Raw genomic sequence first — 16,584 nt, forward strand, 5'->3', positions numbered from 1 at the left:
GCATAGACATGATCGATGTCCACTCAGCCTGTGTGTATTACCCTCGTTCTCTATCGGGTGAACACGAAAGAGCAGAAATTCCTGCTCCAGTCTTTGAGTCCTGTGCAGACAAGGGGCAGAGTGACACCTTTACAAACCCATGAAGCCAGAGGCATCTTCTCGCCATCATTAGACCCTCCCGAATGCCTCCTTCACTATTGCCCACTGTGTGTGTTTACTACGAGGGGGACTGTGCTATGCTCTGGAGCCAACGCGGGTGACTGTGTGAGTCTGTAGAGGGTGTGAGGTCGCTGGTACCATGTGACTGTGGCAGGATGCTCTCTCCCGGTCCAGGCTTGCTGCAGCTGCCCCCACCCCTGCCGTGTGACCTCTCACTGCACCCACATCCAGCAGTTGGGTGGCATCAAGTTTGCAGGACAGGTGTTGTGTCCGGCAGGAAATCTGCTCTACAGATCACACCTCTCGTTCTGAGCTGTGAGGTTTTGAGGGCAGAAGAGACGTTTAACCAATGTGTTGCTGAAGAATGTTCCTCCTAACGGGGTGGAACTCCGTGCCGGTGCTCCCGTGGTCACTGCTAACACCAGAGTTGTCACTCACATGACATTTAAAGTTCAGAGGAACATCCCCAAGGTCAATGGGCGTTCCGGTCAGGTTTGTCATCTGTGGCACAGGCTGTGGGCTCCATCTTTGGACTGTCTCTAAGGGTCTCGTATAGCACGGATGACTTTAGATTCTTATTTACCAGAAAAGTGGAAAGCTTTTAGTGTGCTGGGCACTGTTCTAGGAGCTTTCACGAACAGTAGCTGCTTCATCCTCTTTGTAGCCCGGTGAAGTAGACACTGTCATTATTCCCATCCCGAGGCCCAGGGAGGCTAAGAAACTTGGCCACACTCCCATAGCTCTCCTCACTGATGCCCCAAGGCTGGAAGCAGATGAAAAAGGGATTGCACAGAGGCTGTGCCTCTGCTCAGCGCCGGAGGGGTCACCTTGCTCAGAGTCGGGCTTGCAGCCCACGTTCCTAGCCTCTGAAGCAGCCTGACTGGAGAGCTTAGGAGAAATTCTGGTAGTCATCTTCTCTGATGTCAAATTCAAAAGGGCGACTTCTCTTCAGATCTTATGCTGAATCTCACGTCTGTGAGTTTATCAGAATGCTTCCTTATGTCTGATCCTTTTTTGACATCCTTTGAGGCCAATACTCCTTGAAGGCGACAGAAGTTTACCCTCATCAGAGGGAAGCCTCTTTCAGGTATCCAAGGGCTGACAACTCCAGTGCAACAAAAGCCTGGGGAGCTTAGGCTCCTCATCGCACGCTCACTGGTGGAGCCCAGGCTCCCACCTCGAGGACTAGCTCGGGGCTCCCGCCGTCCTCAAAGCGGCTTTGTGTCTGGCCCAGGGCTGATCCCAAGCACACCAGAAAGAGGCCGGACCTCTGTTGTCATTGTCACTAGTGTCAGGAACCCTCCAGAGCTCTGTCCTAGGCGGTGGGAGCATCTTGGGTGGTGTGATGTGTCTGTTGAGAACGTTCTAATGGCCCCTTCCAGATGCTCTGCTGAGCCCTGAGTCTCCTCTCTTGAAGGACTGAGCAAGGTTATCGCTTGGGCTCTGAGAAAGAAAATAGATTCCTTTTTCGTCTGCCTCTAGCCTTGGGATGTCAGTGAGAAGAGCTGAGGGGAAGGCGGGAGAGCAGTATAGATGAGTGGTTGCTGGGACAACGTTAGTTGAATAGGGTTCTGTTTTCACAAAATACCATTTTAGGAATGAGAGATGCCAGTAAGGGTTTCCACATGGAGCTTTGTAGTGACTATTGTGTTTTTAGACTTAAAGAGAAAATGTAATGGTGGTTCAGACCCTACTCATAATTTTCCATAAAATTCTTAGGCTAAAGTTCCAGCTTTCCTCTTGGGCCAGCCGTTTGAAATTGATACTGTCTTGGCCTTCCCTGACGGCCCGGTGGTTAAGGCAAAAGGAGAAGGGGGCAGCAGAGAAAGAGATGGTTAGAGAGCATCAGCAGCTCCACAGGCATGAATGTGAGCAAACTCCAGGAGATAGTGAAGGACAGGGAAGCCTGGCATGCTGCAGTCCATGGGGTTCCAAAGAGTCAGACATGACTAAGCAACTGAGTAACAACCACTAGTGGTTAAGACATCCTACCTCCATTGTAGGGAACCCAGGTTTTATCCCTGGTCAGGGAACTAAGATCCCACATGTCTTGCAGTGCGGCCAAAAAAAAAAAAAAAAAAAAAGACATTAAAAAAAAAAAAGGAAAGAAAGAAATTGCCAACATTTGACCATTTTTTACTTTCAAAATAGTTTCGTCAGGTTAAGTTCAACCTTATATTTCTAGAAAATCTGTTTTTATGGTATAATCATCAACTTGTGGCATTAAGACAGTATTTTACCACAAAGAAATCTCACCTTCACTTACAATTTGAGGGTGTGTTGCTTTTATTTCAGAAGAAACCTCATTTTATTTTTTAAAGGTGTTCTTTAGTGACTCAGTCCAGTTCAGTCGCTCAGTCGTGTCTGACTCTTTGTGACCCCATGGACTGCAGCACACCAGGCTTCCCTGTCCATCACCAACTCCCAGAGCTTGCTCAAACTCATGTCCATCGAGTCGGTGATGCCATCCAACCATCTCATCCTCTGTTGTCCCCTTTTCCTCCTGCCTTCAATCTTTCCCAGCATCAGGGTCTTTTCCCTGAGTCAGTTCTTTGCATCAGGTGGCCAAAGGATTGGAGTTTCAGCTTCAACATCAGTCCTTCTAAATGAACACTTGAGACTGATCTGCTTTAGGATGGACTGGTTGGATGTCCTTGCAGTCCAAGGGACTCTCAAGAGTCTTCTCCAACACCACAGTTCAAAAGCATCCATTCTTTGGCACTCAGCTTCTTTATGGTCCAACTCTCACATCCATACATGACCACTGGAAAAACCATAGCTTTGACTAGATGGACTAGTCCCCATTTAGTGACTAGTCCCCATTTGATGAGCTTTAGTTCAGTGTACCTTAGATTTAGTTATGATTTCTGTATTTTTGGCTGAGCTGGATCTTCGTTTCTACGTGCAGACCTTCTCTAGATGCAACGAGCAGGGACTCCTCTTCGTTGTGGTGCACGGGCTTCTCATGGCAGTGGCTCCTATTGCAGAGCACAGGCTCCAGGCGCGTGGGCTCCGGTCGTTGCAGCACATGGGCTCAGTAGCTATGACTTGTGGGGTTTAGAAGATGGACTCAGTATTTGTGGCACCTGGGCTTAGTTGCCCTCCAGCATGTGGGATCTTCCCAGACCAGGGGTCAAACCCATGTCCTCTGCACTGGCTGGTGGATTTGCCACAGTGGACCGCCAGGGAAGTCCCGAAGCAACTTTAAATTGATGACATGGGTCCATCTCTCCCTGTGTGGTCTCAGCTCCTAATTCCGATGGTAGAAAAGTCTGCAGTCATCTTTGCCTCATTCCAGTGAGGGCCAGTTACCTTCATTGGACGGGTAGGACTTCGATGTCATTTTGAATCTTCGAGCACCATGAGACTGGAAGGAATTTAATGTGAAATTGCTGTGTGTACCAACTCTGCTCTGGGCTGGAGAAACATTCCTGCCACAGATCCATCTAGTGACATTAATCTTTCTTTGATTTAATTTGTTTTTCATGCCTAAAGTAGGGGCCCACAGAACGCTCCCAGCCTCACAGGAGTATGGGAGGATTAACGAGCCACTCTTAGGAAAGCTTTTGGAGCTCCCAGATATAACAAACAAAATCATATATTTAACACCTTGAATTCTGTGGCACTTTTCAAAATGGCATTTCTGTCCTTCATTCAGCAGCAGCTGACTTTTGTGCAAAACCGAAAGTGGAACCCTTTACCACCCACCCCCAACAAACATCTGTAACTAAACTAGTTTTCTGTCTTTATAACAGTGTTAACATGTCACGTGGAGGGAAAAATGTGCCAGCCCTAGAGCCTCTGTGAAAGTTAGACATACCCTCGCACACATACATGCTCACACACACACAACTCATCCTCTAATAAAATGCTTTTACACTTGCTCTCAGGAGATAATTTCAGAGTAAAATTTCCCCAGTACAAGCTGCGTCTGCGCTGTCTTAATGGCTGAGCTCCGTGCCAGCAGCGAGTCATTGCCAGCTCTCGAAAAGACATTTGAACTTTTGGCTGTGCTCCTTATCGGAAAGCCCATCCATGGTGTTTGTGATTATAGAGTAAGGGTGCTCGCTTTTGGCAAAACAAAGCATCTGACAGTAGCAGAGTATTGGCTCAACACACAACGGGATCCATTTGGGATTCATTCTTTGACAATTACCCAGAATGAATCACCAGCTTCCTTTTATAACAAAGGTGTTTATTGGCTTAGAAACAGAGCATATCCAGCTCTTCATGGGGAGGGATTTTGTAATGATGTTCAGACATTCTCATAAACTCGGTGTCTGAGTATTGCTAAGGGGGTGCCTGCACAGAGCGTTGACTTTAATTGCATCAGAAATGGAGGAGAATTGAAAAATCAGCCAGAAAACAATGAATGGCTCAAGGGGAAAGGAGAGGATGTTTGGTAATAGCAGCAGGGTCCAGGAGCTCAGTACGAGTTTAGAATCCGTGCATAAGACACTTTGCAGAGGCCAGGAGGCCCCCACCAGCCCTGCCCAGGGCCCCCTTCCCCCACAAGATGTCGGGAGCACCAGTAGTTGGAGGCTTCTGGCCTAGACTTAGTGACTGGCTGGACCCTGTGCTCAGGGGCCTTCTCCAGGGCCGGTGCTCATGTTCCTTCCCCGTGGGGACAACCTTCGAGAGATTAGGCTTTAATCCTTTGGTGTTTGCTGAGCCGGATTGTACATTCTGATAACCAACATGCCACAGGCCAGAAACATTCTAAGTTTTTACTTTTTTTTCCAAATGGGGGGAGGCCAGGTCCAAATTAATATTAGAATTCAGAACAGCCTTAGAGCTTTCAAGTGCAGGGAAAAATCACTTGGCTGATGACAGTGTTCAGAAATGACAGGGTTAACCCTCCAGTCACATCCCAGAATAAAAGTGAGGATTTGGGTATCCTCGTCCTGTCGCTTCTCCATGGCCCCTTTGTCTAGTATTTCTGTGGACCAGCCCCTCAGAATAATTTACTCCTCCAGTGAGCAAAGCCTGCCCTCTTTCTCTTAGCATCTAGGCCCCCTTGGCCTGATGGGCCTCTCTTCCTCTGGTAAGTGTGAGGAAGGGTTACACCAAGGGTTCCATGGTCCCCAAAGGTTCTCATCCCTCAGAACTCTTGATATTATCTCCAAAAGAGGCTACACATCAGGGTTGAAATCACATCAGTATGGTGAAAGCATTTGTCAAATGCATACATTTAAAATCCATGACAGTTTTTGAAAACAGCTGTGTTGGGATATAATTTGTATATCATAAAGGTCACCTTTTCAAAGTGAAAGTGGTTCAGTGGGTTCTTGGGAACATTTGTGGAGTTGTGCAGTTGTCACCACAATCTAATTTTAAAACATTTTCATTACTTCAGATAGAAACCTTGAACTCATTAAGAGTCACTCTTCATTCCTCCAAAGGCAACTAGTAATCTACCTTCTGTTTGTACAAATGTGCCCATTTTGGACAAATCATGATCTTTTGTGACTGACTTCTTTCACTTAATCATGTTTGTGAGATCCATTCATGTTGTAGCATGTGTCAATACTTCTTTCCTTTTATTGTATGGGAATATTTTTGTAGTGTGTTCATTCACTAGAATAATAATTCTTTTAAAAGGACAAACTGCTGGTAGCTGCAACAATGCAGATAAATATAAACATGATAGACCTTATATTGACCCTAAGAAGCTAGACACAAGTGTACGCTGAATGATTCCATGTACGTGAAGTTCAACAACAGATAGAACTAAACAGTGGTGATGGAAGTCGGAAAAGTGATCACCCCTGGGTGAGGACGGGGTGGTTATTGATTGAGAACCATAATAGGGGTACTTCTTGGAACCTTGAAGTATAATTTTATATCTTACTGTGGGTGGTGGCTACACAGGTATATACTGAAGTGAACACTCTTGAGCTGTACACTTAATACAAGAACATTCCTATAAGTCATGTTTAAATTTTAAAGTTTTTAAAGTTTTAAAGTTTTTATTTAAAAGGGTATGCAGTTTTACGATTTTTACAAGCTTCTTTTAAAAAGATAGAGACCTGCAAAAAAAGAGAACAAATTATAAGTGTCCTGCTGGATGGATTATCACAAAGTGAGCCTATCTTACAACTCCCACTCAGATCAAGAAATAGAGCGTTATGGGCACCACAGATGCCCCCTCATGGACTCTCCTAATCGCCACTTTCTCTTCTCCAAACATTTAAATCATAGTTTTGACTGGGTTTTTTTGTTTTTCTGTTATTTTTTTTTTTAAGTTAAATGTGAATGGAACCACACAGTGTGCATTCCATTTTGTGAGGATTTTGGTTCACCAGTATCACTATGAGGTTCATCCATGTGGCATGGAGCAGTAATTTGCTCATTGTCATTGTCTTATCATAACCTGTTTTATGAATATACCCCAAACTCTTTATTCATTCTACTGTTGATGGATATTGGGGTTGTGAATGCCAGTATGGGGCACTTAAAAGTTTACCCTCAGGATATGCACATGTATATACCTAAATGTGATATTGCTCTGTCATAGGGTAGACACCAGGCCAGTTTTTGAAAACTTGTTTCAGCATTTCTTTATATAGTAGGAATCCCCTCTTCAAAAAAAGAAAGTGGTCTAAACAGTCCCTACTCCTAAGAGACTGGGCTGCCCCCAACACAGTCGACTCCTCCCCTTGCCTGCCTCCTTCACAAAACCACAAGCTCCTAGAGGGCAGAGACACTATCTTGCTCATCACTGTAGCCCCAGCCTGCAATGCTCAGAACATAGGAATTCTTAATAAATATTTGATTGAATAAGTGAGAGAATGTAAGATCCATCCAGCCATCTAATTCCTGAGTGAAGTTGAGAACTACATTAAATTTTGAAAACTCATCTATTTTTTATCTTTGCTTTCAGATATCAAATGGATCCACTATAAAAGTCTTTAAGAAGATAGCAAATTTTACTTCAGGTAACCAACATAATGTTAACCTTTTGTTCTCAGTCTATAAAGTATTGCTTTTTGCCTCTCAGATGTACTGTCACAAAGATGAGATTGAGTTGTTGCTATGCAATTCTCTGATTGGAGGAAAGCCATTTTGATCTGTTTCTGGTCCTAAGAATGTGAGCTTTGCAAAGGGGGACAGGAAACAGTAAACAGTGGTTGCTGTGACTGCCTGGCACTGAGGAAGTTGCTATCATTAACCACCCCTAAACACAGGGCAGAATCTTAGCCATCGCAGCTCTTTTCCAACTCCTCAATAGGATGGGGGCTGACAGAGGGCATCCTCCTGGCAAACTGAGGGAAGCCTGCAGATTATCACACAGCCCTGCAAGCTCTGAACAAATAAGATAATTCACTTAGTCCAAAGCTCCTACTGATGGACCAAGGACAGAGGGAGCTTTGTGGGCAAAGTTAGTCGGCCAATCTCTAAACTCTCTTCTATGTCCCTGATAGCCTAGGGGCAGGAAAACACTGCGACAGTGCCTTGAGAAAATCCTGAGGTCTATGCTGGGCTTCTCTCTAGAGAAATTATATCCAAGCCAAGACAGTCAGCCCTCCTCGGCCCTCAGAGAGGTTCTGGGCCTCACCAACAGGGCCTGTTCACACACACACAGCTGGAGGTGGGGCTTCCCTATTCCTGGATTCAGTGGTAGGAGCAGCCTGATAGGACCCAACACCTGGTGCATGCAAATGAGGAATGCAGGGCTCCCAATGAAACGGTTAGGATGACTGGGAAGCTTGTAGGACACCCCTTGGTAGGTTGTAGGACATCCCCACCTCCCAAGCCCCCATCTACTCCCAAGTCAAGCTATATTGAGAGAAGCCATCTTGCAGTGGGCGGCTGTCCTTCTGGTCTGGGGTTGGGGGTGGGGGTTGGTGTCCTTATGCTGTAATAAGTGGCGGAGCTATGTATTTTAGGCTTCAAAGACTATAGTCTTTTGAGAGCTTGTTATTTAGAGATCTTGCATTTGGATCACTTTGTGGTCCTTAAAGGTGGTCAGCACCTCTGCTTCCTCCCTGTCCACTCCCTCCTTACTCTCCAAAACCCTTGCCCCTCTGTCCTTTCATCACCCTCTCTGTGAACATCCCAGCCCTGGTGAACCCCACTGCTCCCCTTTGCTGAACCTGAGGCTGGGCCACCACATGGGAGAGGTCTGCGACAGCACAGCTCAGTTGCTATAAATTCCCATCTGGATCTGGACCCTCGACGCACCCTGTTCCCCTTTGTGCTTCTCCAGAGAGCTGACTGTTCCCTCTGACCCCATGTTCTCTCCTCTGACCCCCACAGGCTTCCCTATCAGCAGGTGACTTCACTCAGTACCTCACACAGAAAACAGAGATCAGAATGCCTTCAATAGCCAGCACCACCCCACCCTCCCTCCCTCTCTCCCCGGTCTGCCAGTCCCTCCTCCTGGCTCCCCAGACGTGCCAGGACTGCCCTTCCCCCCAGCCAAATCCCGTTTCCACCTGGGCTTTGCGTCCCCACTACTATAGTTTTCCACCAGCATTTTAAGGTGTTCTAGTCTCTCTCGTCTTCAAAACAAAACCCAACTGCCTTGCTTCCTCCTTCCCCTGCGTTTGCCACTTCCTTTTCAGCCACATTTCTTCTCAGACTGTCCGCTTTGTGCTGCTCCATCACTCACTCTGTGACCTCCGCCTGGCTGCCCTTCTCTTAGATCCTAGAAGAGGTCACCTTTCCTTTCCACCTCAGGGTATTTGCACCCACCCTTCTCCCCATTTGGTCCTGCGTGATCACTGTCCGTTCATTTAGGTCCAGCTCCAACATCCCTCCTCAGAGAACCTCGCTGATTAGGTCCGTGCCTTGTTAGATACTTTCCTAGCATATAATTCTCCACAATCCTTATCACAAGTAAATTAAACAGCTAATTGTGCAATTAGTAGAAGTCTCTCAGTGGCTAGGATGTGAATTCCTTTAGGTGAGAGCTAGGTCTTATTCATTGCTGTCTGCTTAGTAGCCCCTGGCACACAGTAGGTGATCCAGCTCTATTTGTTAAATGAATGAGAACTGAACCTTGCCTACCCCACACCCCAAGTGATGGTTCAGCCTCTGCTTCAACACTTCCAGGGACAACTTCTGTCCCTGGCCCATCCTATCTTCACACTGTTCCTAAGGTCGTAAGACGCGGCGGGGGGGGGGGGGGGGGCGGGGGGGGCGGCATGTGGAATGTCGCTAAGAAAAGCTCGGGTGGGAGGGCTCAAGGAACTGTTCTGTTTCTCGCACACGTGGGGCATCTTATGGGAAAGCCATTAGCTTGTGGTGGTTTTTAATGCACTGTTTCTCTCCCTCTTTCCGCGGCGCTCAGATGTGGAATACTCAGAAGATCACTGCCACTTGGTGAGTTCAGGCTTGCTTGTGTTCCCGCTGAATCGGATGCCTTCTGAAGCACAGCGCGTCTCCTTGGGTAACGCTGCTTCTGCTGTCTTCCCTTTAGATTTTACCAGATTCGGAAGCGTTCCAAGATGTGCAGGGAAAGAGACATCGAGGGAAGCACAAGTTCAAAGTAAAAGAAATGTATCTGACAAAGCTGCTGTCCACCAAGGTACACTTACCATTCTGGGAGCGCTTTTATGGCTACCTTGGGGGTGTATGATGTGTTTGACTTAATTTCCACTGAAGTGTGAAAATGTTACAAATCCCTTGTGCCTTCTAGCAAAGCAAAATGAAAGTTTAAATTGTAAACACTTCCTACCCCCTTCTTCTTCTTCCTCACAAACTGCAAAGATAAAGCACTTTACAAATTTCTACCACAGCATCTTCAGTCAGGGATTTAACGTTGTTCCCAAGCCCTTAACCCACTGCTGCACTGTTATTTTTTAGGTTGACAGCATAATTATTCCTTTTTGTTTACTTGTTACTATAGATGAGCAATAAAACTCCCTCTTTAAATTGCAAATAAAATGAAAAGGGGGGGGTGGTCATTTTAAAATTAAGAATTCTGTTCACATATAAAAGTGTCAGATGTTTTAAAAGCCAGTCGAATAGGAATACCAAATTGGGAGCAAATTTTCCTTTATCTAGTTTTTAGTGGTATTAAACAGAAGTCTGTAGTGATCCATTTTTTCCTGAAATGACTAGCAATATAAGTGCTATTATCTACACCTGGTCCTAGTTTTCTGCTGGGCATGTGTCTTCAGATTATAGCAGAGTGTCTGCTTGGAGCTTAAACAAATCCATTAGACTTGTTTGGTGGGTAGAGGACAGCCAGAATCTCTTGGCTTTTCTCATCTGTCCCACAGAGCTCTATTTGTTTTTTATAAAACAGTCAGATGCTCTGGAAAGTACACAATAAAACCCTATGATGGAAATATATACAACAGGAAAAATTCTGGGAACCAAGCAACATCATTTGAGTTTTTCCAGGCTGAACATAACTAATAAAAGCCAAACATCCGGGGCTTCTTGGTTTATGTATACAGCCCTATAACTGACATTTCAACTGCTAGCAGTTTCAAAGACAGCCTCCCTGTTGCCTAAACAATGTCATTATCAGCAAGAAGCTTATGCACCCGATCTAAACCTGGGCATGGATTTTTAGGACCTTTGTCTTAAACACTGAGTGCTGGCCTTATTTGACAACTGTACATACTTTCTGTTTAGCTTGTTTTTCTGTTTTGTACATCATTATCTCTGAACTTGGATTTCATTTTTCATCATGTATTCAAAAACCACTATCCTATTTTATCTTTAATCTTCCAAGTCTGATGTGTTCTATCTTTCAGGTGGCAATTCACTCTGTGCTTGAAAAACTTTTTAGAAGCATTTGGAGTTTACCCAACAGCAGAGCCCCGTTTGCTATAAAATACTTTTTTGACTTTTTGGATGCCCAGGCTGAAAACAAAAAAATCACAGATCCTGATGTTGTACATATTTGGAAAACAAACAGGTGGGAACAACAATAGGTGATTACCGACTTTTAAGAATCTGGGACAGAATCTTAACTAAAAGAAGGGCATGGATAGTTACAGAAGGATTATCCCTATATTTGAATTTTTTGGCTTGGCAAGCTAGCATGTCAAAGCAGTTTCTTATTGGTAGGTACTGTTTTTAAATAAAAACGATTCCTGTGCTGAGAATCCTATTCTTTAGGTCAAAGTAAATAAACTCTATTATTATTACTTTAAACAAGTTTAGCTTGACCAGTAAATGATGAGAAATTAATATTTTGTGGTTTTATCATAGTTTTACATTAGAGAAGAGTCTTTGTCCCTCAGAGGATTCATCACTTAGCAGTTTCCAAGCTGTCTGTTGTATAAATTTCTGCTTTTATGTGGTCAAATGCCATGAGAATTAGTCAGAGGATTATGTTTTAATACTTTACCTTGAGCTGAGGCAAGGTATCCAAATTAAAATTTCTCCTCACTAAAGAAACATAGCTCATTACCTCTCATTCAAATATTTTGTGCATGAGCTGAATGAGACTCAGTTATTATGTAACAGAACTTCTCAGTGCAAGCTCAAGCCCTTCTAAGCATTGAGGTTAGCCAGACCATTTTAAATAAGTATTAAAAGCTCCAGGCCTACCTTAACTGTCTACTGTGGCTCCCTCCCACCCTTTGCTCTAGCCTTGGCTTCCTAGGCCCTGCCATCTCACTGGGCAGACTGTAGCGTGTGACCAAGGGCACTAGTCAGGACAGCAGAGCTGCTGAAAGGCCCAGCAGCCCCTCTGATGGCGACAGCTAGCTAGGCCAGAGGACTCTGAGTGACTCCCAAGATCATATCCAAATATCTGAGTACCAACTATGTATCAGGTACTGTTAGGCGTTGAAGGTAAAGCAAGAGAAATCCATGCTCTCACAGAGGTGGTATTTTAATAGATAAATTGTATATCAGAAGGCAATATTAATGCAGAGAATGAGGAAAAAACAGACTAATAGGACAGGGTGGTCAGAGGTCTGGTGGACATATTTGAGTCAGGTCTTGAAAAGAGGCATTAACCTTGAGACTGTCTGGGGCAAGACAGTTTCAAGAAAACGGATGAAGCCCTGTGGCACAAGCTTGCCTGGTGGAGCTGGGGTGCATAAGGTGAAGTGCAGTCGATGAGGACCAGGCCTAGATCATGCAGGGCTTTCTCCAGGGGGATGGAGAGCTGCAGTGGAAAGACAAGGACCTGATTCTGTCTTCAGAGGGTTGCTGGTCCTTGTGGAAGAATTAACTGTTGGGAGCTGGCGGGTAATAATCCTGGTGAGAGATGATGGTGGCTTAGGCCAGGGTGTAGCACTTAGAGGGGGTGAGAAGAGGTCCGATGAGATATTCTCACTGGTAACCATTATCTAATATAATCGACAAATTTCTGGTGGAGAAAATTCTTGTTTTGTCAGTGGCCAGTTTCAGACTTCTCCAGGCCTCCCTTTCAGGAACTCTTTGACAGTTTAACCCTTTCTTGTTCTGAGTGACGCTGCCATCTGTTGCTTGGTATATTTGGCAAGGCAGACTTGCATACTTCAGTAACAAGCACAGAAACACCCATTTACAAACTGTGATAAACACAGCATCTGCCTCACATGAAAGGCTGTACTTGAAAAGAGGTCTTTCTCTCTCTCTCTCGGAACAGCCTTCCTCTTCGCTTCTGGGTAAACATCCTGAAGAACCCTCAGTTTGTCTTTGACATTAAGAAGACACCACACATAGACGGCTGTCTGTCAGTGATCGCCCAGGCATTCATGGACGCGTTTTCCCTCACGGAGCAGCAACTTGGGAAGGTAAGGCCCAGCTTTAGGATTTCCTGTATGTGTTTCTGTGAGTCTGAAGCACTCTGTCTCCTTTGTAAACATTCAAGTAACACAACGACATCAGCTAAAAAAAAAAAAGTAAATGATGGTCACTGAACACCTGCTTTTCTATAAAATTGCTCATTTATCTATTTTTAATCTAGTTTAAGTGAAAACCAAAATGGATTACTTCCATCCTACTACAGAACTCTGCCTGTGAAAACCTTTAGCTTTTGTTTCCTGGAAAAATCTCATGTAGAAGCTAATACAGATGCTGCTAAACTATGAACCCAAAGTATGTAATTATTGAAATTTGCCTATGTTAATTCCATCTGAATATACCTAAAAGCATCTAACAGATTTCTTACGGGGAAGAAAATCTTGCCTGAGGTTTCTAATACCTCTATTTTGTCATTTTGTAATCAAATCAATATCATTTGTTCTATGGTGTTCTTTGCTGAGCAAAAAATCTATAAGGCAAGAAAAGAAAAAAATACAGAGGAAACTCTGAAAGAGATGTTTTGGTCTTAACCCAAGTACTCCATAATAAACTGAGCAATATCTGTACCTAATGGGTTTAGAAATCTTTTCATGCTGAGCAGTGGGTCTTTGGTGGAAGGATGTTCAGAGTGCCTGGAATGAAGTGTGATGGACATGTCATAGGCGCCTCAGACTCCAAGTCTAAATCCAGACTCACTATCGTCACTATTTCTAGAAACCAAATTTGTTTTTGACTTTTATTTTCCTAGCACTGCCTATAGCCCCTCAAGGTAAAATCCTCGGCATTGTCTCCTCCTTCCTCCCACCTGTCTCTAGTTGGTTACTACTCACTTCCGTCCCTCCCCTGCCATAGCTGCCTGCTAACTGCTGTCCTGGCTCCTACTGTCCCCCTTTCACTGTGTCTCAGGTTTTCAAAAACAAAACTCTGATCCTGTCAGATTCCTGCTTAAACACTGTAAATATTTCCCACTACCTACCAGATAAAATCTTCAGTGCCACATGGCCCTTCCCCACTGGGCTTCAAGTCTCTTTTCTGGCCTCCTCATTTTCTTCCCCAATCCATCTACCTATGTTTTATGCTACAGCTTTTAGTTTTCCCAGACTTAACCATGAGCTTCTTTTCACATCAATTTGCTCATCCCTTTCCTGTTACCTCTGTCTAATAAAACCCTACTCATTCATTCAACAAATGTGATTTCCTAATGTGTACCAGAAAATGTATGAGGAGCCTCAGATTTAGTCTAAATATACTTACTCTGTGAATGTTCCCCTGATGCATTTCCCATGTGCTAATTTTGACCAGTAAAGTTCTCCCTAGCGTGCAATACACTGAAACACAGTTATCCATACTAAAAATGGCTGTTTATTGATTACTATGTTCTTGGCATAATTCAGTTCTCACAAGAACCACAACAATTACCATTACCCTCATTTTCTAGATGAGGAATTGATGATGAGAGGTTACAGGTCTTATCATACATCTAACTCTATGTCCTCCTCTTTGTGCTACACTGCTACTAATTACTGATCTTAGATTGTAAGCTTAAGGGCAGGCACTGATTGATTGGTTTTCATTCAGTGCCTACCCACAGTGCCTGGCTAAATAAAACTTTAAGTGAAGGATCACAAGAGTTGTAGGTTCTAAACTTGACAGGTGAAAAAATATCTCAGTCCAGGCCTCCTCCAAGCCATCAGTACATTTAAAAATGTACTGGGGCGCTGGCCCTAGCATTAACTCACCTATCTTCCCTGAGTAGTGATATGAATAGTGATATAAATAAAAATTCATATTTTAGAACAAGAAAAATTTAAGCAAAATGTTCGCCTGTGTGGGCCTCCTCCCTCCCCTCTAGTGTGCACTGTACACCTACATTCTGCATTTATCAGCCCTCTCCAATGGCAGAAGTGCCCACTAAACTGTGAAGACCCATTATTCTTCTGGCACTAGCTGTGTAACTCCTTAGAAGAGAATATTCCTCTCAGTCCTGTAAGGGGTCACAATGACCCACCACACACTGTATATGTACAGTCTACTTTGGTGAACTTTATATACAGTGCCAACATAGTATTTCCCTTAAAGATCGCGATTGATCAGATGACCTGGGGAGATACTGGGCTGCACATAATGGAAGCTCTTAAATACTTTATTAATGTTAATTATTAATGTTCCTACATTATTTGTATCTTGTGCATTACCAAATATATGACTGAACCTCCAATAAAAATGGTGACTTAAAACAATTTGACCAAATATCAATTATTGTAATAGTGTAATTCTAGATGTGGGAAGAAGCAACAGGAAGAAACCATTTCCTGGACCATGAGAGTCTAGTAAGACAGGCAGTCCAGAGGCTTCTGGCTGCTGTTAATAGGGCCTACCTTGTTCAGCAGCAGCACAGTGAGTGGCCGATCAGTGAAATCCTCGTCTGACCTGAGAATGAGCACTCCTGCTCATGAAATGCCTCCCCAACACTGGTGAAAATTAAGTCTGAAAGGGAGAGCATTGCAAAATAATGTTGCCCATCATCCCACTGCAGTTGCTGACCTGTTACGACACACCCTGAAAGGAATTCAGGCCAAAGATCAGGATGAGGCAGTTTGCACTCGGGGAAAACTGGCTAGCCTTTGGTTAGTTATTTTCAGGAGACAATTTCATGAACTCAGTTTCTTGAATCTTCCCATACTTAGAAATGCACTAAAACCATTAAGATATCTGTTCCTCACAAATAGCAGTGTGTGATTGACTGCACAGCCCCCTTCCCCAAAATCACATGTATGCAGGCCCCACCCCCCCTTACCTCTTGAGAACAGTCCTCAGAGCTTTCTGAGAGGCGCTCTCCTAGGTCATAATCCTCAGGCTGGTTTGAATAAATTTTTCTGTCTCTTTTCTATACTGGCTATGATTTTTCTTTGACATGTTAATTCTGTCAAAATTATAACTTAAAAAAAAAATCTTCACTTGCATTTTAACATCAGTTAAAATTACACAAAAACATTCAAACTACCAGGGAATTTTTCCAAAATCAAGACATCAGAGCCACCAATATTAATGACCATGCTCTTTCTTGAGAACACTGAAAGATTTTTATAATCTAATAAAATAGGAAAAAGCAGAAAAATCTGCCATTGCCAATTACTTACCACGTTCATGGTTATATAAAGGGCTCAATCAGACCTACAATCAAACCTTTCATAAATGCCAAAATTCACTGGTGGGTGAGGATGAGAGCAAATGCTTTAATTCAGGCTTTTTACAACTATTAGTGATGAACTATGACTGAAATAAGTTCCATTGTTACAGTAACTCAAAATCATGCAAAAATAATAATTTTAGTTCTTTTATGAGAGGAAGGCAGAATATATTAGCATTTAATCTGCCTGAAAATAACAGTGACTCACCAGAACTATCTGGATAGCAGTCAGTCATTCAGTCAATAACATTTATGAAGGCCTACTGCATGAAGAAGACTTGTTACCAGGAGATAAGAATAGTGGTGGAGGTTCAGCTACATTGGTATTGCTATAAATTCCTGATGGTTTTTTAAACTCTTGGTGTTTGCTGCTTTTTTTCAGGAAGCACCAACTAATAAACTTCTCTATGCCAAGGATATCCCAACCTACAAAGAGGAAGTAAAGTCTTATTACAAAGCAATCAGGGATTTGCCTCCTTTGTCATCTTCAGAGATGGAAGAATTCTTAACTCAGGAATCTAAGGTATTGTTAG

The 16,584-nt window shown here is 43.8% G+C and overlaps 1 protein-coding gene and 1 long non-coding RNA gene across 4 annotated transcripts in view; one reads left to right on the plus strand and one right to left on the minus strand.

Moving 5' to 3' along the window:
• Window positions 1-16,584, plus strand: part of PLXNC1 (plexin C1) — a 152,226-nt gene that overhangs the window by 131,915 nt on the left and 3,727 nt on the right. Inside the window, exons 24-29 of the mRNA XM_043881327.1 lie at window positions 7,043-7,097; window positions 9,455-9,486; window positions 9,584-9,691; window positions 10,872-11,035; window positions 12,704-12,851; window positions 16,434-16,574. Of these exons, the coding sequence (XP_043737262.1) occupies window positions 7,043-7,097; window positions 9,455-9,486; window positions 9,584-9,691; window positions 10,872-11,035; window positions 12,704-12,851; window positions 16,434-16,574 (648 nt within the window). The remainder of the gene's footprint in view (window positions 1-7,042; window positions 7,098-9,454; window positions 9,487-9,583; window positions 9,692-10,871; window positions 11,036-12,703; window positions 12,852-16,433; window positions 16,575-16,584) is intronic.
• LOC122680241 lies at window positions 11,944-16,438 on the minus strand. Of its 3 annotated transcripts, none has more exons than XR_006336667.1 (3): window positions 16,260-16,438; window positions 15,240-15,348; window positions 11,944-12,945 (listed from the first exon to the last, which is right to left on the minus strand). It is a non-coding gene; the product is annotated as an uncharacterized LOC122680241 (long non-coding RNA). The 3 variants fall into 3 exon arrangements; XR_006336664.1 differs by having other exon boundaries at window positions 15,240-15,420; XR_006336665.1 differs by lacking the exon at window positions 15,240-15,348.

This window comes from Cervus elaphus, chromosome 3 (assembly GCF_910594005.1).
Source record: "Cervus elaphus chromosome 3, mCerEla1.1, whole genome shotgun sequence".
Taxonomy (NCBI): Eukaryota; Metazoa; Chordata; class Mammalia; order Artiodactyla; family Cervidae; genus Cervus; species Cervus elaphus.